This window comes from Colossoma macropomum, unplaced genomic scaffold (genome assembly GCF_904425465.1).
Source record: "Colossoma macropomum unplaced genomic scaffold, Colossoma_macropomum, whole genome shotgun sequence".
In the NCBI taxonomy this organism is placed as follows: domain Eukaryota; kingdom Metazoa; phylum Chordata; class Actinopteri; order Characiformes; family Serrasalmidae; genus Colossoma; species Colossoma macropomum.
This window is the reverse complement of record NW_023494785.1, coordinates 30,574,391-30,596,037: the sequence shown is the minus strand read 5'-3', so window position 1 is coordinate 30,596,037 and position 21,647 is coordinate 30,574,391. Positions and strand designations below refer to the sequence as shown.

The following is a 21,647-nucleotide window of genomic DNA, read 5'->3' as shown; positions in this document are numbered from 1 at the left end:
CGACCCCGAATCAGTCAGCGGCGCCGCGAATGACGAGTCTCAATTTCGGTTCAACAACAAACGCCGTCCTGTGTTTCTGCAGTCTGGGTTGTGAAGCTGCGGTGTAATTTGATGTTTATGTCAGTTACTGTTATTGATATAAAGCGGTGCAGCCGCTTGACTGGTTGTTTATGCTTTCGAGGTGAGAAAAGCACCGCCGTCATGAAACTAATCTTGCCGACCGGGAAGTAAATAGCAGGTAAACAACACTGAGCCATCATCGGTAAGTAGGGCTTCTGTAGGAGGTGACAAATGCGCACTGAGAACAGCAATAATATAAATATCCATGTTTTTCCCCAGTAAATGTTTTACACAAATACGTTGAATGAAGACAAATGTCAACAGAAAATTTCTGCTAAGAGAGTAACAGTTAATGAAAATGCAGATAGACACGTAGGTTATTAATCTGTGTCTGTTTTCATTAGACTTTAACGTTAGTGTTTGTCGTTGTGCCCCAGGTATGAGGGAGATGTCAGGAGCAGGGCCATGTTTTGCAAAACAGGATTTCTCAGCAGGCTGACTAAGCATAAAGTGAATACTATCCAAAGGGATATCCTGACTTTTGGCTAACAGACCTGATTCATGAAATTCCCCCAGGTTCTCTGTTTATATTTTAAAGCTAGGCATCATATTGACTTTAATCAGATAACTACTGTCAGAGGGTAGCTTTAGGTCAGATTTCTCAAAAGCAGGATTTTTCAGTTAGCCGGATAACTTAAGCCAAAAGTCAAATCTGGAGAGATCAAGGACAACCTGTCATATGAAATACCCCCCGAGCTCTACTAGAGCTGAAAGATGAATCCTTTTTATGTTGAAGTTGCAGTTTAAAAGAGCGCAGTTTTCAAATAGCAGAAGCACTGTGATTTGTTCGCCATAGCCTGCATTATTATGGGGAAATTTAACCTAATAACACAGAGCTTGTGAACCGCCTGTAGAGAAATTAAACCAGTCAGAGACAACCAAATTTCCAGGTGCTGTGACATCACAACCACAACTTACTGGTGGTCTGGCACACTACATTTAGGGGTCAAGCCTCAAGCCAGAAAAAGTGGGTATTCTGGTCATTTTGGCAAAAAAGAAAAAAAAAAAACAGGCCTGAACCTTAATTTATAGAAAATAATTGCAATTCAAATCACAGTCACAATATTAGTCAGAATAATCACGAGTAAAGTTTTTCCCCAAATCATTCAGCCTTCCTCTCTACCTGCCTACAAACTCAGAAAACTAGGAAGCCAAACACTCTTAGCAGTGGTTCCCAAACCAGTCCTCAGGGACCCCCAGATGCCCAATTTGCAATATACATGGATTGAAGAAAAAATGTGGACCATCTGGGGGTCCCTGAGGAACTGTTTGAGAACCACTGCTATATAGAAACAAAGTGTTATTAAAACAACTACATACAACAGGTTTTACATCACAGAGAATTCAGATGGTTATTTTTAGTTGTCAGAGTTCTATATATAACCATTGCCTACAAGAAGCCTTAAGGAGCCTCTTTTTTTAGGGATGTACAAGCCACTGAGATGCAGTGAGACAGCATTTTGCATTTCATATTCCTGTTGTCTGTTTCTTGGAAGCTGCAGCTGCACATTGATCTGTACATTTTTAAACAAGCATTTGGAATATTGCTCTCAAATCATGACAGATTTCTAATTATATTTTTTCATCTTAAAAATAGGATTTGTTTCTGGAGAAATCTTCAGATAAAGCAGAAAAAATATGGGAAATCAGCTGGCTGGAATCGCTCCTTCACAGATACTGTCTGTTGACAGTTATTTCTCAGACATCCATGATTATGAATATGACAAAAGTCTTGGCAGCACCAGATTTTTCAAGGTAGCCAGAGCGAAACACAGAGAGGGTTTAGTGGTGGTGAAGGTCTTTGCCATTCAGGATCCGTCATTGCCTCTAACCAGCTACAAGCAAGAGCTAGAGGAACTGAAGATCAGGCTACACTCTTGCCAGAACTGTTTGCCCTTTCAGAAGGCCACGCTCACAGAGAAGGCAGCCATTCTCTTTCGGCAGTATGTTCGGGACAACCTGTACGATCGCATCAGCACACGACCGTTTCTCAACAATGTGGAGAAGAAATGGATCGCGTTCCAGATCCTTAATGCTGTGGACCAGGCCCATAAATCAGGCGTGCGTCACGGTGACATCAAGACGGAGAATATTATGGTGACGAGCTGGAACTGGGTGCTGCTTACAGACTTTGCTAGTTTTAAACCCACATACCTGCCTGAGGACAATCCAGCAGACTTCAACTACTTCTTTGATACATCTCGAAGGAGAACATGCTACATAGCACCAGAGAGATTTGTAGATGGCAGTATGTTTACCACAGAGAGTGACCAGACCACTCCACTTGTGGACCTAACAAGCAATAGTCAGAGGACCAGAGGAGAACTCAAACAACCTATGGACATTTTCTCAGCTGGTATAAATTACATTCACTAATTTAGTCCTTTTCACTTGTCCTTTTTTTCTAAACCCGTATGAAGCTATGTAAGGATTTTCTAACAGTGTTTTGGTTTTTCAGGCTGTGTAATCGCTGAACTGTTCACAGAGGGGGTCCCGCTTTTTGATCTCTCACAGTTGCTGGCCTATCGCAAGGGACATTTTCAAACTGAACAGGTTTTGATGAAAATTGAGGACCGAAGTATCAGAGAACTGGTATTTGAATTTGTTTATTTACACATTATTCAGTTTTTTAATGCACAGGCATGTCTTATGGCTTATGCCTATGGCAAAAGGTTAATGCAGCACTTTAACCGTTTGCTACCCTGTCAACATTCTCAAGATTCAATATGTGTCATAATATCCATAGGTTGCCCAGATGGTGCAGCGAGAACCTGAAAAACGTCTGACAGCAGAAGATTACTTGAAACAGCAGCGAGGAAAGGCCTTCCCAGATATCTTCTACACATTCCTTCAACCATATATGGCCCAGTTTGCCAAAGAGACCTTCCAGTCTGCAGATGAGCGAGTGTTAGTGATTCGGAAGGACCTGGATAATATCCTTCATAACCTGTGTGGTGGAGGAGGAAGGGAAGCAGGGAAGGCTGAGAAGCAAGAGAAGGCGTCTCAGGAGCTTGGATCGACTAAAGAACATGGGCTGGTGGTGCTAGTGTCAGTGATCACCTCCTGCCTGCAGACGCTGCGCTCCTGTGATTCTAAGCTGGCGGCGCTGGAGTTGGTTCTCCACCTGGCCAGCCGGCTGAGTGTGGAAATACTGCTGGACCGAATCACTCCTTACTTACTGCACTTCTGCAACGACTCAGTGCCTCGTGTCAGGGCTGAGGCTGTGCGCACACTAGCTAAAGTTCTGGCACTTGTCAAAGAGGTGCCCCGCAATGATGTTAACATCTACCCAGAATACATCCTGCCTGGCATTGCACATTTGGCCCAAGATGAGGCAACTATTGTCAGGCTTGCTTATGCAGGTAATAGAGAGCTAATATAGAAAATTAAATGCAATGCTTAAACTACTGAAACTAATAAATGTATCAATGAGCAATTATCTTCATACTGTTTAATCAAATTGGTATTATTTGTACATTAGAAAATATTGCCCACCTGGCTGAGACAGCTCTGCGTTTTCTGGAGCTGGTGCAGGAGAATAACTTGAATTCTGAACAGGACCTAAATGGAGAAGATGCTGAGGAAACTCTTCATCCCAATGAAAACTATGACTCAGGTACCCGACAATTTAGCAGCCATTTCCAAGTTCTGTGTAAATTTCAAGTAACGGACATTTACGTAATTTACACATACAGTACCGTTCAACAACCACTCAAACAGTACAAAACAATTGCTATATTATTGTTTTTTGTCATTTTATATGCAGTAACAACTTATATTAATTTAACTATTGTACACTAGATGATGAAAAGTGTAAAGTATTTTTACATTTTTTTAATATATCAAGTATTTCGTGAGCAACAAGTAATTTAGGGCTGGCTTGAATCATTTGAATACTCAAGTATTCGTTTGTCACGCTGGTGTTCGGTTCTCTATTTAGTATCATCTTTTTTTACGCTTTTCACAGCCATTTGAGCTAGAAGAGCAAATATGCTTAAGGAATCATAGGTGTACTTAAAATGATCAAACAATCACAGAAGTGCTCAGTGCAAAATGTGCAGTATACCATGGAGGCATGACAAGTTTGATGAATTGTCTCAAATAGTACATAATATAGTATAGCAGTACTTATCAGAGCTTGAAATTTTTTGTCTGGACCCGAGGGAACCTGACTGCTCAGGTTTGGTTGGGTTTGGGCATCATTTCCCAAATATGTATGGTGCTTTAATCTGACATGCTGGAATCACCCACTCATGTTGCTGATATAAATCAGAACAAAGTTCCACAAGGCCTGCACTATTATTTCTCACTCATCCATGAAAAAATGGATGAGTGGGGAGTAAACATTTAATCAAAGTACTGATTAGTGCAGGCAAAAAAAAGTTTCTTTGCAAAGTTTTTTTTTTATGTTGCATGTGTACTATGCTATATGTAAAGAAATAGAGCTTTAAGATTAAACAGGAGAAGGATATGGTCTTGCAATATAAGCACAGTACAGCATGAGAACCGCACAGTATGGAACGTTTATCCAAAGTAAAACACATTTTGGACTGATAAATCAGTTAATTTTGGACAAGTTGGTATTTTATTATATTATATATTTCCCATTGTAAAAAACACCAAACTAGCCAAATAAAATGACTCAATACATAAATAACAGTAACTAAACTAATAAACTACAAGTAAAATTACAGCTTAAACTGTGATGATGAGAAATAAAATGAAATTGTAATTGATTACATACTAAATACATGACAAACGCTATACGAGTGATAAAAGAGACTATATTTGAACGGGAGGGTTACACTTGTGATTTTTCCCACAGCAGCACACATTGAGCTTGCAGAGGGGCTTTAGCCTGACTCTTAATCCACTGTTGCTACTTACTGGATGTAGTTTGAATTGCAGTAATGAACAAGCTTTAAAAGAGGGTTAATTAAGAAATGCAAATATTATTGTTTTCAAGGGTGATTTTTAGAATGAGTGTTTAGTACTCAGAGATACCAACTAGTATTCAGAAAGTGTAAAATGCTGTTCAGGCTGTACTGTCATCTATTTACAATAGTTTTGGCAAGTTATCTGCCAAATCTGACAAAGTATGTGGCATTCTGTATATTCATTTTATTATAACTTCATTCTTGTGGTCTGTCATCTCTTCACAGAACTGCAGGCACTGCATGAAATGGTTCAACAGAAGGTGGTGACGCTCCTCAGTGACCCCGAGAACATTGTGAAACAAACGCTGATGGAGAACGGCATCACACGTCTCTGCGTGTTCTTTGGTAGACAGAAGGCCAATGACGTGCTCCTTTCCCACATGATCACCTTCCTTAATGACAAAAACGACTGGCACCTCCGTGGAGCCTTCTTTGACAGTATTGTGGGTAAGTTCTATTTCTTTGCCTTATTGACACAAAACACAAAACACTAAGTAAACTTTCTTTTTGCTCTTGGACACAAAGTTGACCTTTTTTCCTTTTTTGCAGGGGTAGCAGCTTATGTGGGGTGGCAGAGCTCATCCATCCTGAAGCCATTGCTACAGCAGGGCCTCAGTGACGTGGAGGAGTTTGTCATTTATAAAGCCCTCAACGCTCTGACTTGCATGTGCCAGTTGGGATTGCTGCAGAAACCACACATCTATGAGTTTGTCAGTGACATTGGTGAGAGAGAGCATGTCTATGTTCATAGTATTCAAATTTTCATTGCTTATAAATTACACTCATAGTTATGCACAAATGTATCAGCATAACTTGTGATAAATTGTAGGTAAGAAGGGCAATTCATGAAAGTAATGATTCACCACATTTTTAAAACTGTCTACCATATTCATCTTTGTTGTCTTGCCAGCTCCTTTCTTGTGCCATCCCAATCTGTGGATCCGTTATGGGGCTGTAGGATTTATTACTGTAGTTGCACAGCACCTAAACATTGCAGATGTTTACTGCAAGCTCATGCCCCACCTCAACCCTTTCATTACCCAGCCTATTATACAGGTGAGACTGCATCAGAATCCTCCCCCCCACAAAATCTTAAATCCTCAGGTATCCCAGTCCATATGTGGAAATTAAGCTGCGTAATTTAAATTCACTGTTTATGTGAAGTCATTTAGTTGTATGGGTCAATCTACCGAATTGGTTCAAACTCAAAAGCACATTTTGGATTTTTAACTGATTTTGACTTTAGACTAAAATTCTTTAGCTTTGAGTGATGCTACACCTTAACGGTGTTTATTTAAGTAAATGACTGAGCATTTTTTCACTACCACAACAATCATAACACTACTGTGACAATTTTAGCTAGTTTTGAGCATAACTCAAAAACACTTGCCAGTATATGACGAGCAAAAACAGCTTTGAACAGCTATACACACATAAAATCATAGTATTTTTCATTAAAACATAAAAAAGTGTACTTATTTGCAGAAAATATGTTTCAGTAGTGACAGTTATTAATATAAATTAGAGTGGTCTGTGATTAGAAATAAAATCATGGAAGTGATTTGGTCACAGGCAGAAGTCATAGGTAAGAGTGTTTTGTTGCTTTTACACAACAATTTGCAAAGTGAATAAAAGCTAAATGAGCCCATGACACACATTTAATATTGCTATTGTTAAAACATTAATTCCTCCACAAATTAATTTGAGCTAAAATGGAAGCAAATGTCACTAGCATGTAAGCTAGCACAGCTAGTAGCACTGGCAAATTTGTTTTAGAGTATAGCTTGGAGCTATGGAGCAGTGTTGAGAAGTGTACCATCACCGCCTAGTTTGAGCTCCTCATTTACGAGCCATTGGATTGGTTTAGAAATTTCACACCCTAATAAATCTGTGTTCCAATCTACATTAAGCCCAGAATTTTTCATGGCTGTCCCAGGTGGTCTCATTGCCAGACCACATCTTGCCCTGTGAGGCTAGTAGTAGTGCTGATCTAGAGTCGGTTTCTGTGACAACGACAATCATAAATACATGGCAGTTGGCTCGGACACCTCTAACTAAGGAGATCTTCATGAATATCAACCTAAATTGTTTGGTCGAAACTAATTATTGTATATCCTTAGTAATATTTGGTTTCCTTTCCTCTCTGACAGATTGATAAGGAGATAGTGTTGCTGAGTGTGCTCAAAGAGCCGGTCAGTCGCTCCATCTTTGACTATGTGCTCCGCTCCAAAGACATTAGCAGCCTCTTCAGGCATCTGCTGCTCCGTCAGAAGAAACGCAGTGGCTCCATCCCAGAGTGCCCCATTCCTGAAGATCCTGCCATTGCGCAACTGCTCAAGAAACTTCTCTCCCAGGTCAGAGAGAAATCCTCTGTGTCCTTCTCAAACATGTGAGAATTGTGAGAATAGGAGAAAACAGATTGATTGTATGCTATGTTTGTATTTTGTAAGATAATTCTAGGAAACTAACAGTGTAGCACTCCATGGTGAGAAGACGTACAGTGTCTTAGGCTGACTTTACATGGTGAAATTTTTACGCAACTTGTTGCATGTTGTGAGTTGCATACAACACATTCAGTTACTTCACTAGTTAGCCAAATTAGTGGCTCATATTTTTATACACTACTGTTCTTGCTATAAGTCATCTGTGATATATAATTTTCGTATTTGCAGCATTTTTTTTTTACGATCTGCCATGCCGTTCTGTTTTTTCAGTATCTATATATCTGTCCTTTTTTTTTCTCGGATTGTATTTTTTAATCTGTTGTGTCTATGTTAAGTAGTCATTCATGGTTATAGCCTATTTGATGTCTCACTCATTCTGTCCTACAAGCACAGTAGCTTCGGACCACGTCTCTGTCTCCCCTTCTATAATATTTTTCATCAGTTTGAGCCCAAATGAATCTGAGCTCTGTGTAAATTTAAGGGACGGGGAGAAGAGAAAATGAATCTAAGTAAATCATAATAATAATCATAACAACAGGATAAAGAAGAATAAGCAGCCGTGCAAACGGAAGGACAGAATGAGTGAGAGATGCAAATAGCCTGTAACTACACCAGCTACTTAACATACACAGACAAAAACACAAATATACAAGAATCCTAGAGATAGAAAAAGGACAGATATACTGATAGATAGACACTGAAACTGCAGCTTTTGATTTTGGTGTGGTTCTTCATGATTAAGCATTGTCTGCACAACTATCATGGAAGAGTGGGCAATATGATGATACATTATGGTCATTGTGATAAATTACAACACTGTAGGTTTTCTGAGTATATCATAGCTGTTGTCAGACAGATTTATAGAGAGCTTGTAAACAGAAACAACCAATGTGTAGTACATGTATTTATACCGATCAGGCATAACATGACCACCTCCTTGTTTCTACGCTCATTGTCCATTTTATCAGCTCCACTTACTATATAGGTGCACTTTGTAGTTCTACAATTACAGACTGTAGTCCATCTGTTTCTCTGCATACTTTGTTAGCCCCCTTTTACCCTGTTCTTCAGTGGTCAGGACCCCCGTGGACCCTCACAGAGCAGGTACTATTTGGGTGGTGGATCATTCTCAGCACTGCAGTGGATCAGACACAGCAGTGCTGCCGGAGTTTTTAAACTCAGTGTCACTCCTGGACTGAGAATAGTCCACCAACCAAAAATATCCAGCCAACAGCGTCCTGTGACCACTAATGAAGGACTAGAGGATGACCAACACAAACTGTGCAGCAGCAAATGAGCTGTCATCTCTGACTTTACATCTACAAGGTGGACTGACAAGGTAGGAGTGTCTAATAGAGTGGACAGTGAGTGGACACAGTGTTTAAAAACTCTGATCCACTCGTACCAGCACAACACACCCTAACACACCACCACCACATCAGTGTCACTGCAGTGCTGATACAAATAGTACTTGCTCTGTGAGGGTCCATGGGGGTCCTGACCACTGAAGAACAAGGTAAAAGGGGGCTAACGAAGTATGCAGAGGAACAGATGGACTACAGTCTGTAATTATAGAACTACAAAGTGCACCTATATAGTAAGCGGCGCTGATAAAATGGAACGAGGAGGTGGTCATAATGCCTATGTTTATGCTTTTTACTATTTATTTGAGTTTCCCTGTTCCCTGTTTTTACTTAAATAGTTCCTTTTTGCAAACATTTAAAAATGTATATTGTATATTGTATTTTTTCATTTTCTTTTAGAAAGTACTGTATTGTTTTTATGATGTAGTATTTTTGCCATATTGCAAACCTTACTTTTCTGCTTTGGATCTCCTGTTTTAGGGGATGACAGAAGCTGAGGAGGACAAGCTTCTGGCTCTTAAAGACTTCATGCTCAAGTCCAACAAAGCCAAGGCTAACATCATTGACCAGACCCACCTGAGTGACGGTGCCCAGAGTGGGGTCATTGACCTGAGCATGCTGGGCATCACTGGTCGACAGGTGGACCTCATCAAACCCAAACAGGAGACTGAGGACAAGAGAGGTAGGCAGCATGTTAATCAGTCATACTATCATGCAGTTATACATTAGTTACATGTTAGTGTTTTAGGGTAATGTATGTTTTTTTCTTTTCGTTTTGTTTTGTTTTTTGATTGCAGATTTCACCTCTACTGTTTCTGGTATATTGCTTAGTTTATGATGAGCATGTCTGTCTTTGAAGTAACATTTAACCTCCACACATTTTGATGCAGAGGACATTTGCTGTTGTGACTGAAAACTCACTGAACTTGTGCTATGATCTTTTCTGATCACAAGTCCAAAGGTGTGCAGTACATTCTGTTATAATTCTGCACACTAGTGCATGTGATCATTGGCTAATAGCACCTTCTTTTTGCAGTTGGTATGTTGCAATCACATGGAAGTGTCCTATTGGAGTGTTGGACTGCGGGTGACTGGACTAACTTAATTACTCACTTGTAGACTTGGCCACGCTGTCCAGTAGATGTAGTTGCCAGTAGTAGTAGTAGAGTCTCAGGATGGCATCACACCTGTTTTATGGCATTAAGTTCACCCTTTTAAGAGTTTACTTTTAGACCTGTTTCTGTTGGATCTTCCATCTCATTCCCTCTGTGTTTTGTCAACAGTTACTGAAATGTAGATGAACGCTCATCTCTGCCATCAGAGGCTCTACACTGCCTTATTGAAATGTGCCACTTTTGAACATTGCTTTTAGTTGCTGTTTATAGTAACTGTGTGCTTTTATTAAAGAAACGTTTGATGCATATGTTCTCTGGTCAGTGCAACAAACATGGATTAGTTTCAGTGTATAACCATAGTAGTTATTTCATATAAGACAAATAGATTGTTGAAGTATTTGTTATTTTGTTTTAGGATTCATTACATATACAGAATTCTCAAGAATGTGAGATAAATGTGTTACCTTTGTGTATTAATCTCTTTAATTCTTTCTAGATTCAGTCAGATCCATAAATATTTGGACGTCAACAAAGTTACTGTTATTTTAGCTGTTTAACACATTGAATAATGGACAGGAGCTCAAAGTACTCAGACGTTCAGCTTAAATTCGAGGGGATTTGCATCCAAATAGCATGAACGGTGTAGTAATTACAAACTTGTACAACCATACATAGCACCCCCATTTTTAGGAGCTCAAAAGTAGTTAAATCGTGGGCTACTCAGTTTTATGGCCAGATGTGTGTTATTCTCTCATTTTTTCATTTACAAGTATGCAGACAAAAGGTCTAGAGTTGATTTCAACTTTGGCATTTGCATTTCAAATCTGTTCAAAGAGCTGTCACTACCAGTAAAGCAAGCCATCATTGCAAAAAAAAAAAAACTGTGGTGGCTGACAGATGAATTATTTTCCTAGTAAAGAAAAAATGTTTAACAACAGTTTGACTCCAGGAGGTAGGCGTGTGTGTGTGTCAAAGACAACAAACAAGAGAAGTCTTCACCAGAGTAAATACAGAGGGTTTACCACAAAATATAAACCACTGGTAGTCTCATAAACAGGAAGACTGAATTAAGATTTACCAAAAACCATCTAAAAAAGCCAGTACAGTTCTTGAACAACATGTAATGGACAGATGAGACAAAGATTAATAGTCTGGAGAGGGGAAGAAATCACTCATGATCCAAAGCATACCACCTCATCTGTCAAGCATACTCGGATTTAGTCCAGTGCTTCAAAGCTCACTGGAGTGTTATCACAGTGCAGACAGATACGAAGCATACTGCCAAAGAAACTAAAGATTGTTTTTAAGGCAGTGAAGTAAAATGTTTTTGCAATGGCCAATGACCTCAATCCAGTCCAATAAATTTTACTTATTAGAGGCAAAACTGAAGGAAAAATGCCCCAAGAACAAGTAGGAACTGAAGAAAGCTACAGTAAAGGCCTGATAGAGCAGCACCAGGGAGGAAACCAAGTGTCTGGTGATGTTTGTGGATTCCAGACTTCATGCAGTTATTGGCTGCAAGTGATGCTCAACTAAGTATTAAAAAATTCAGTTGAATTTTTTACCTTTAAGCCCCTAAAAATTGGGGGCTATGTATGAAAATGGTTGTAATTCATACACCATTCACCTAATTTGGATGTAAATACCCCCAAATTAAAGCTGACAGTCTGCACTTTGAGCTCACAACTTTTGAGTTATGAGCAAAACTTTATCAGTGTCCAAATATATATGGACCTGACTGCATGTACAAATATATTTGTGTAGCTATATTGTATAAAAATGGGACCTTTAGAATCTCTTTTCGTCAGTATCTGCCATTTCAGCATTATAGCGATATATCAGTGTTTTAAAATGAGTTTTAGATTTTATATGGTAAAAGTACAGTACTGTGCGAAAGTCAGAGACCACCCAACTTTCATTTCATTTCCAGTCAAAACAGCCATTAAGTACAACTTATTCATGTTTTAGCATCAGGAAGATCTCCAAAAGCATACTGAAAAAGCAGGAAAAAAAATTAAAAATTAAATAAAAGTATATTTAGATTATAGATTATATGTAATCTCCTCACAAGCACCTCCTGAGATTTAATAACTTGCACCTAATGGCTGTTTTGACTTGAAATTAAATAAATGAACGGTGGTCTTTGACTTTCGCACAGATTTTTCCTTGTAAAATTACTGTAGATAACCACTGCAAGAAGTGAGCTAGATTGTGCACTCACCAAGTTATATTCTTTTTTTGTGTTTCTGTGTCTTACCAGCCCGTAAACACACAAAACAGGACTCCAACCTGAACGAGGAGTGGAAGAGCATGTTTGGTTCTCTGGACCCGCCCACCTCAGCTCCAGCACCGCCGACGGTACCTACTGTTCTAGTTGCGAGCAGTGGTGGGGAACCCAACGGAACTCTGGCCGGAGGGCACCTGCGATCTGAGAGTTCCTCCCAGACTCTTAACCTCCCTCATGTTCCATCCTCAGCCCAGGTCGACCGCTGAGCCGACTGCGCGCTTTCCCTCCCTGCCTCCCCCTCTTGGCTCTGAGCCCCCTCTGCACTCTTTCTTCTTCTCCATTTAACCCTGCTTTAGCCTTCTCTCCATCTGCCATAGACATGTGCTTCCCCTCACTGATGACCATCATTCATGTGCTCTGCTTTGGTGGTGTGATTGTCCAGTTGATAGTGTTACTAGCTCTAATCCCAAGGGCTTCAGGGCATTGAATGCATATTGAATTTGGATGGCAATGGCCAAATTGCCCATATCTGACACATATCTGGTTTGTTATGGTGTTACCGCTGTTTTCTTTTGTCTTCTGCATCAACAGTACATCTAGTTGTGTACTCCAACCAGTGAAGGTTAAACCCCTTATACTCCATGTACCAAACTTCCTTTTATCATGCTTATAACTAGATACATTATATATTATTTGAATAGTAATTACTTAATAATTCATAGAGATTAAAAAGGATGATAAGCCCTAAAGATTCACAGCTAAATAATAAGCCTAAGGGATTAAAGGGATTAAATGCAAATTGAAGATTCCCCTCCTATGCTAAATCTTGGCCTCTCGCTCTGCCTCTATTTTAGGCACCTGAAGGGGGAGGCACTCAGCCCAGGAAAGCCACAGTGCCCACTACAGTTCCAGTAGTTCAGTCAATGAGTGGTGCATCCACGTACCAGCGTCGCGTGACCACATGTAAGGCTGAGCTGCAGCAGCTAGTGCAGCAGAAAAGAGAGCAGTGCAATGCAGAACGCATGGCCAAGCAGATGATGGAGAGTGCTGAGTGGGAGAGCAGGCCTCCGCTACCAGGTTAACAGTTTATACTACCATGAACACCGTTAAGACCTGTAACGTCTGCAAATATAACACTAGCTTTGAAAATGCACTAGTTCTTACACATTTGTCACTGTCCTACAAAAACGTAACCTTTTTTGTTTCTTTTCTTTAACCATTTGAACTGTTTGCTTTTGCTAATAGTGTTTTCCACCAGGCAGTACTATACAGCATGATACAGTTACAGATCCTAACCCAGAACTGTTTGTATACTGGTGGAGTACTTATGTAAGTTTCAGAGTTCTCTTTAACCTGTGTAGTCACATCATTTAACATTCTGGCTCGCTATTGTTTGAAGGATTGGAGGATTGGATTTTTAAATTTTTGTGATTTTTTTTTTCCACCCAGTGGTGGTCATCTGATTCCAGTGACACTGTATGACAATTCTGTGACAATTGCTTTTGTCCATGCAATGGTTTGCATAATTTCTAGCTCCAGTTGTATGTTCCCACTTGGCACAATTGGTACCCCAACAAGGAGGGTTACCAAATTCAGCATGGGTCCCCAGGTACTCAATATGCAGTACTCTCACTATGCACTTCTATTGCACTGCCTGGTGGAAAGACATCATTAATGAGAACATTTTTAGAGAAACAGACCGAATAAGAAATGGTCAAAAAATTATACACAATAAAATTTTTCATGTTTTTCCTTCTCCTATAACGTTTTTGACCATTTTGACAGGTTTTCTTATGACAATGATGCATAGTAACAGATACCAAATGGTCTCTTCATATCAAAGTAAATGTTTGTGGACCACTGATGTATTTTGTATTTGTAGGATGGCATCCTAAAGGTCTGCTAGTTGCCCATCTCCATGAGCATAAGTCTGCTGTGAACCGCATCAGAGTGTCTGACGAGCACTCAATCTTTGCCACATGCTCCAATGACGGAACAGTGAAGATCTGGGACAGTCAGAAAATGGAGGGCAAGACAACGACCACACGGTGCATTACACTTATTTGAAGTCTCACATCAGATCTGCTAGAAATGTCCTCGAAATACAGTATTGTGCAAAAGTCAGAGACCACTCTGCATTCAATTAATTACCAGTCGAAACGGCCACTAACCACAAGATATTTATTTTTCAGTGTCAGACAAAAAGAAGGAAACAGATTCAACAGAAAATTACACTAAAGAATCCAACACTAAGTATAATATCAAATCTATCAGTGTTTAATTTGTCTACTTTTTACTTTTGTACATCCTTCCAATTATAAAACCAACCAGTTACAGCTGCTTCCTCCCAATCAAAACTGTTTCCCAAATATATCACACACATTGTGTTCCCCTTCAAAGAGACACTAACATTCACACAAGCAACTACTCAAACACACCTTTGCTGCCTTACAAATTTCTTCCTCATGGGTCATGGGAGATGTTTCTGAAGAGATTAGATTTAACATAATCCACTTACATAAGGAAGGGGAAAGTCACAGGACAATAAGTGAAAAAACAGGAGTTTTCAAGACTGGAGTTCAAAATGAATTAAAAGATGCAGAGAAAATTGGACTCCCAACAAGTATGCAAGACATGTTACACAGCTGTCACCCTCAGATAAACAATATTTAAAGCTTTAAAAAAAAATCCCTGGGTGCTTCTTTCCATCCTTTAACTGTGAGAAGACAACTCAGTGCTATGGGTCAGAAAGGATGTATAGCTGTCAAGAAGCTGTTGCCAACTTCTAAGAACTTCGAAGGTGTGGAAAAATATCTTTGTAGATTACTGTGAAAAACTGACATCAGGTCTCCTAAATGATGAATGAACACAGTTAATACTGAAAATTCTGAAATGTTGGCTTTTGTGTAATTTTCAGCAGAAAGTGCACAAAATGGATAACGTGTATTTAATGGCCATTTTAAAATTAAATAAATGAAAGGTAGTCTATGACTATTGCACAGTGCTGCATAGAACAGGCTTTTCTAATGTGTAATATAAAATAAACATTATTTTGCATGGAATTAGGGATTTTTTCTCAGATTATTCTTTGTTGGTCTACCCTGCGGTTCTTCAAGAGTGACTGATTTGATCTATTTCACTGTTCTTGCAAAGAACATTTGCGGAGGAAATCTAACAGAACTGTGGGGGAAATTTTATTTCAGGTCAGTGCTGACATATTCTCGCATTGGAGGTCATGTGAAAACCTTGACATTTTGTCAAGGGTCACACTACCTTGCTGTCGCTTCAGACAATGGCTCTATCCAGCTTCTTGCAGTTGAGGCCAACAAGCCGCCCAAATCGCCCAAGGTGCAGCCTTGTCAGACCAGGTATTCACTGACTTTATCAGCTGCCAAATATTCACTGTACTCTTAATGCATCTTCCATTCTTTATTACATAAAATGTCAGCTGCTATTTTCTTAGCAATTTTATATTTGAATTTGGTTTAGAAAAGATTAGATTATCACACACACTGTTGCTCCTTATTTTTATCCCTTTGCACAGAGGTAATTACAAATGCTAAGTATAGACAAGTAAAGTTACCTTCCACGCTAACAACTGGACAGTATGATTTGTGGTATTAGCTTATACACTGTATGTCCAAAGTTTATAGACACCTCGTTTCCTCTAAAAGTTTCTTCTAAAATCAAGATTATTAATAGGAATTTGTTCTCCTTTGCTGCAGTAAGAGCCTCTGCTCTTCTGAGAAGTCTTTATACTAGATGTTGGAGCATTGCTGTGATGATTTCATTGCATTCAACCGCTAAGCATTAGTGAGGTCAGGTACTGATGTTCAGTGATTAGTTCTGGATCACAAACTCTAGCTTATCCGAAATGTATTGGATGGAGCTTCATTAGTCTATAGAACACAGTTTCGTTGCTCCACAGCCCAATGCTGGGGGCTTTATACCCCTCTAGCTGGCGCCCGGCATTGGGCATAATGACCATAGGCCACGTAGAGCAGCCCATTCTGCTAACAGTGCTCTTCTGTGGAGATTATACAAGATTTGTGTCTGCACTTGAACATCTGATTCAGCAGTGAGTGCACCTTAAAGTAGCTGAATTCACCAATTAGAAGTACTACAAAGTTTTGAACATATAGTATATTTATAGACATTTTTTCTGTTTACATTTTTTAAGAACTTTTTTTTAATGCAAATATACTCTTTTAACTTAGAAATGTGAAAATCAATGGGTTATCAATTATTGTAATTAATTTAAAATAAGGATCAAATGAGAGTCTACAGCCAACATTTATTCTCTACCATTAACCATCACTGGAAAAAAATCTGTCACTTCCTGTTTTAAACGAATCTGTGCAACTTCTGTTCTATTACCAGTCATTTTGTCCATTTAATCCATCCTCTGCACTGCAGGTTCCTGGACCTAAAGGAGGATGGCTGTGTGGTGGACATGCATCACTTTAACTCTGGGGCTCAGTCAGTGCTGGCCTACGCGACAGTCAATGGCTCGCTGGTGGGCTGGGACCTACGCAGCAATAGCAATGCCTGGACCCTCCGCCATGACCTGCGCTTGGGCCTTATCACCTCCTTTGCAGTGGATATGCACCAGTGCTGGCTGTGTGTGGGTAAGTGTAGGTCGAAGTTTTTTTTTTGTGAGGGCTGTTCACTGCCTGTCTATTAATAAAACAGAATTCTGTTGGTGGGATTTAATTGATGTACATGTTAATTTCCAGGCACCAGCAATGGCACAATGGCATGCTGGGATATGCGATTCCAGTTGCCAATCTCCAATCACTCCCATCCAGCTCGAGCACGAATTAGACGTCTGCTCATGCACCCCCTCTATCAATCATCTGTCATCACAGGTGAGATCTTTAATTTGTTAAATACAAAGTAGTAATTATCCTTCAGTTGATCGTATGTATTTTGGAAAACAATGATTTTAGATAATAACGCAATAAACCATGAAAGACTATGCAGTACAGTGTTTTTACCACAGTTAAGGCATGTTGTTAAGCATGACGCAAAGCAGAGTTAAAATGATAACAAAAAATACAATATGGTAAAACCAATATTCAATAGCTGATTTAATATGCTAACAAATCATGGCAAAACTTTTTCATTCAACCTATACAGTTTGTTAAAAATAGGCTAGAAACGTAACAGCCAACAGTTGTTCCACGAACAGCACAGTCATTTTCAATAACTTGGCACATTAAAACAGAATTTAACTGATGTTTGCAATAATATATGTATACATAAAATATTTTACAATGGTACAGTACTGTGAAAAGGTTTTTGCCCCTCATCTTTGCCTAATTTCTTCTATTTTTGCTAATTTGTCACATTTAAGTGATTCAGATCATCCAACTAATTTTAATATTAGATAAAGACAACATGATTAAACACAAAATGCAGCTTTTAAATAATCATTTCATTTATTGAAGATAAAGATTTATTCAAAACCCTGTATCACCCAAGTGAAAAAGTAATTGCCCCCTAAACTTAATAACTGGTTGTGCCACCCTTAGCAGTAACAACTGCAAATGTTTGCGATAACTTGCGATGAGTCTTTTACATTGCTGTGGAGCGATTCTGGCCCATCTTCTTTGCAGAATTGTTTTAGTTTGGCTACATTGGAGGTTTTTCCAGCATGAAAACCTTGCCACAACATCTCAACAGGATTCAAGTCAGGACTTTAACTCAGCTACTCCAAAACCTTACTTTTGCTTCTTTTGAGCCATTCAGAGTTGGACTTGCTTGTCTGCTTCGGATCATTGTCCTGCTGTATAACCCAACTGTGCTTTAGGTCATGAACTGACTGGCGAACATTCTGCTTCAGGATTTTCTGATAGAGAGCAGAATTCCGTCAGTTATGACAAGCTGTCCAGGTCCTGCAGAAACAAAGCAGCCCCAGACCATCACACTACTACCACCATGATTGACTGTTGGTATGATGTTCTTATGGTGGAATGCGGTGATAGCTTTACGCCAGATGTAATGGGACCCATGTTTTCCGAAGGTTCCACCTTTGACTCATCAGTCCACAGAATATTATCCCAAAAGTCTTAGGAGTCATTTGGATGTTTTTTGGGCAAATGTGAAACGAGCCTCTGTGTTCTTTTTGGTCAGCAGTGGTTTGCGCCTTGCTGTCCCATGGATGTCATTTTTGCCCAGTGTCTTTCTTATTGTGAAATCGTGTACAGTGACCTTAACAGTGGCAAGAGAGGCCTGCAGTTCTTTAGATGTTCGTCTGGGTTTTTTTGTGACATCCTTGGTGAGTCGTCAGTGTACTGTTCTAAGTTTTCTCCATTTGTGGATAATGGCTCTCACTGTGGCTCACTGGAGTCCCAGAGCCTTAGCAATGGCTTTGTAAGCCTTTCCAAACTGATTTCAGTGACTTTGTTTCACATCTGTATTTGACTCTCTTTAGAACGTGGCATCATGTGCTGCTTTGTGAGACCTTCTAACCTGCTTCACATTGCCAGATAGGTTGTATTTGAGTGATGTTTAAATTTAATAGGTCTGGCAGTAATCATGCCTGGGTGTGGCTAGTGAAATTGAACCCAATTGAATTTAGTTAAGAGAGGCAATTAGTAGCTAAGGGGGTAATTACTTTTTCACATAGTACCAGGTAGGGCTGAACAGCATTTGTCCTTTAATAAATGAAATCATCATTCACAAAAAGGAATGTTTACTTGGGTTATCTTTTTCTAATACTAAGTGTAGTTTGATAATCTGAAACATTCAAGTGTGACAAATATGCAAAAACAGAAGAAGTTGGAAAGGGGGCAAATACTTTTTTACAGCACTGTATGTAATACTTATTCCTTAACTGTGTTTCTCAGCCGTTCAAGGAAACAATGAGGTGTCCATGTGGGACATGGAGACAGGAGACAGGAAGTTCACTCTGTGGGCTAGTTCTGCACCTCCACTTTCAGAGATGCAGGCATGTAATCACCTCTCATTTCAACAAATGCAGTCATTTCTCATTGATGACTATAAGCAAAACTATTCAGTTTCTCTAACTAAACTGTATTTCCTCTCTCACAGCCATCCCCTCATAGTGTGCATGGCATATACTGCAGCCCTGCTGATGGCAACCCACTTCTACTGACTGCTGGATCAGACATGAGAATAAGGTATGTTTAGTTGCGATGCTAATATATTAATCACTGAGAAGTGAAGTATTCCTTCTAGCTAAAGGAGGATTGTTTTTGTTTCTTGAAGTGAAGTTGATAAGATTAAGAAGTGATCTCTATACATTTCGTTTGTATGGTTGATAGAGTAGTTCAGTTCAGATATGGAGTGCCATTCTTCCAAACAGTTGTCATTCACTCTTTTTAATTTAATATAAAATTCAAAGGGCTCAAGGCCCTTTTTTCCTTTTCTATTTGAACTGACACATAATACACAGACAAGTCAGTGGCAGTAGCCACCTCAAAGGAGTAAATACACATACCAGGGGCATGATCAAAAAAAGGAAAGAAAACCCCAATAAATTTGGATTAGTTTTTAAATTTCTCATTCAGTTTATTCCCACCTACATTTAGCCCATTACGAGTTCATTTCTTGCCTGTGAGACTAAGGAAAAAACTGCCTTCTCAGAATTATTTGAGACAATTTATATCATCAATTATACCCTCAGATTCTGGGACCTTGCCTATCCAGAAAGATCCTATATTGTTGCTGGTGGGGCCAATGACTCCCTTCACTGCCCCTCTGTGTTCTACAACCGCAAGATCATTGAAGGAACCGAAGTGGTGCAGGTTTGACACTTTGATTTTCTGTGGATTTTCTCTGCCTCGTCTTTGCTATTACTGGATTATTGAGGGTTGCTGTACCTAATATTCTGTTCCGTCCTGCCTCACTAGGAGATCCACAGCAAGCAGAAGAGTGGTTCCACGGAGGATGCCCCTCGCAGAGGCCCAGAGTCGCTACCTGTTGGCCATCACGACATCATTACTGACATTGCCACCTTCCAGACCACCCAGGGCTTTATAGTCACCTCCTCTAGAGATGGCATTGTAAAAGTGTGGAAGTAAGAGACTGACCTTTAATGCCCTCTACATGGAAGTCTAGCCACAGTGGTGACGTAAAATGTACATCTCAGTATCACATCACATCACATGTGAACACTGAGTGTGATTGTACAGAATGCTAACTGTCTCTTTTGCTTGTGGAGAAGCAGCTAGTTAATACTAATACTACTACTACTACTACACAAGTGTATGTTATGTTTTCTTGTGAGCATGTGCAAAATGTAAATGTGAAGATCACACAGTGTAGCAGAGCACAGTAAGTCAAACACATGTCAAGCAATGGTTTGTAGCCATCAGATAAGCAAATTTCTGATGTACTAGTGCATATTTATAAGCAGCTGCTCTGTAGTTGCGACATTGTGCTGATGAGGTTAGTGGATCTGATTTGATCATTGTGTTTTCAGTATTATAAAATAAAGATAATCAACAGATTTGTTCATAATGATTAATACAAAGTGTGTTTGTCCACATGTTTATATGTGCAAAATCTTAATAGAGTAAATATAAAAATGAAAAAAGAACTGTATGGTGGTGATACATTTATTTACTTTAAATAGAATGAATATCATAGTTGCATTGAGTACATTGATGCTTATCTACTGATCTACAATGCTTTTCAAAAGTCAGAGACTACCTGTTTGTGCAAATTATATTTCAATTTACAGATATTTACAATGACTGTTATGACATACTGAATGCCAATGCGTTATTTTAGATAGTAATAAGTATGTAAAATAATCATAAATATATACAAAATCTTCATTTATAGGGTACTTTCTATTATCTGTTTTTTGCAATTAATTAAACTTGTTTGCAGTTTCATAAGGAATATTCTGACTTTGTCTGCACACCTGTTCAAAGCTGTGTTTGCAGCCCATGTACTGGCTAGTGGTTTTGAGTTTGAGTTACAAAAATAATGTTTAATCATTTGTTTTAATAATCATAAACATAAACATAATTATAGCATCATTTATAGCAAAAATCATTTTAGTTTAAAGTCCAAATCAGGTAAAAGTGCAAATGTGTTTTGAACTCTGAACCGATTCAGTAGAATGAACCATGTAGTGAAAGAGAAAAACAGAGGGAGTGCAGGCCAGCTGTGTGCAATTCTGTTGTTCTGCCCTGCAGGTATACATGTTGATGTGGTCCAAAACAAAGGTGTGTAATCGTTGAACTCATCGGCAGCTCAGCAACCTGGAGAGTATGATATGCCGGAGCTTTCTGAGCTGGTGAGCGTGCCTGCTACTAATTGAAATGCAAAATTGTTTAGAAAAAAAATAAAAGCAACCACATAATGTTTAGCATTTCAGCACAAAAAACACAAAGATTGTACACTGAGGAGTCAAATCCATTGGGATTGGTGAGATGGCAGCATGTCTTCTGGAGCATTCTAGG

General features: G+C 39.2%; 1 protein-coding gene across 5 annotated transcripts; it reads left to right on the top strand.

Moving 5' to 3' along the window:
* Window positions 1-20: 20 nt before the first annotated feature.
* Window positions 21-20,773, top strand: pik3r4 (phosphoinositide-3-kinase, regulatory subunit 4). 5 transcript variants are annotated; one of them, XM_036590262.1, is made up of 21 exons: window positions 21-238; window positions 1,718-2,476; window positions 2,579-2,712; window positions 2,867-3,482; window positions 3,602-3,736; window positions 5,283-5,504; window positions 5,607-5,780; window positions 5,968-6,113; window positions 7,208-7,411; window positions 9,346-9,547; window positions 9,663-9,683; window positions 12,241-12,461; window positions 13,062-13,284; window positions 14,090-14,255; window positions 15,411-15,575; window positions 16,624-16,835; window positions 16,944-17,075; window positions 19,059-19,159; window positions 19,264-19,352; window positions 19,859-19,979; window positions 20,085-20,773. In XM_036590262.1, the coding sequence occupies exons 2-21, from the start codon at window positions 1,759-1,761 to the stop codon at window positions 20,253-20,255; spliced, it is 4,173 nt and encodes a 1,390-aa protein (XP_036446155.1). In that variant the 5' UTR covers window positions 21-238; window positions 1,718-1,758; the 3' UTR covers window positions 20,256-20,773. The 5 variants fall into 5 exon arrangements, with proteins under 5 accessions (XP_036446155.1, XP_036446174.1, XP_036446147.1 ...); XM_036590281.1 differs by having other exon boundaries at window positions 22-262; window positions 12,241-12,338; XM_036590254.1 differs by having other exon boundaries at window positions 22-262.
* The last annotated feature ends 874 nt before the right edge of the window (window positions 20,774-21,647 follow it).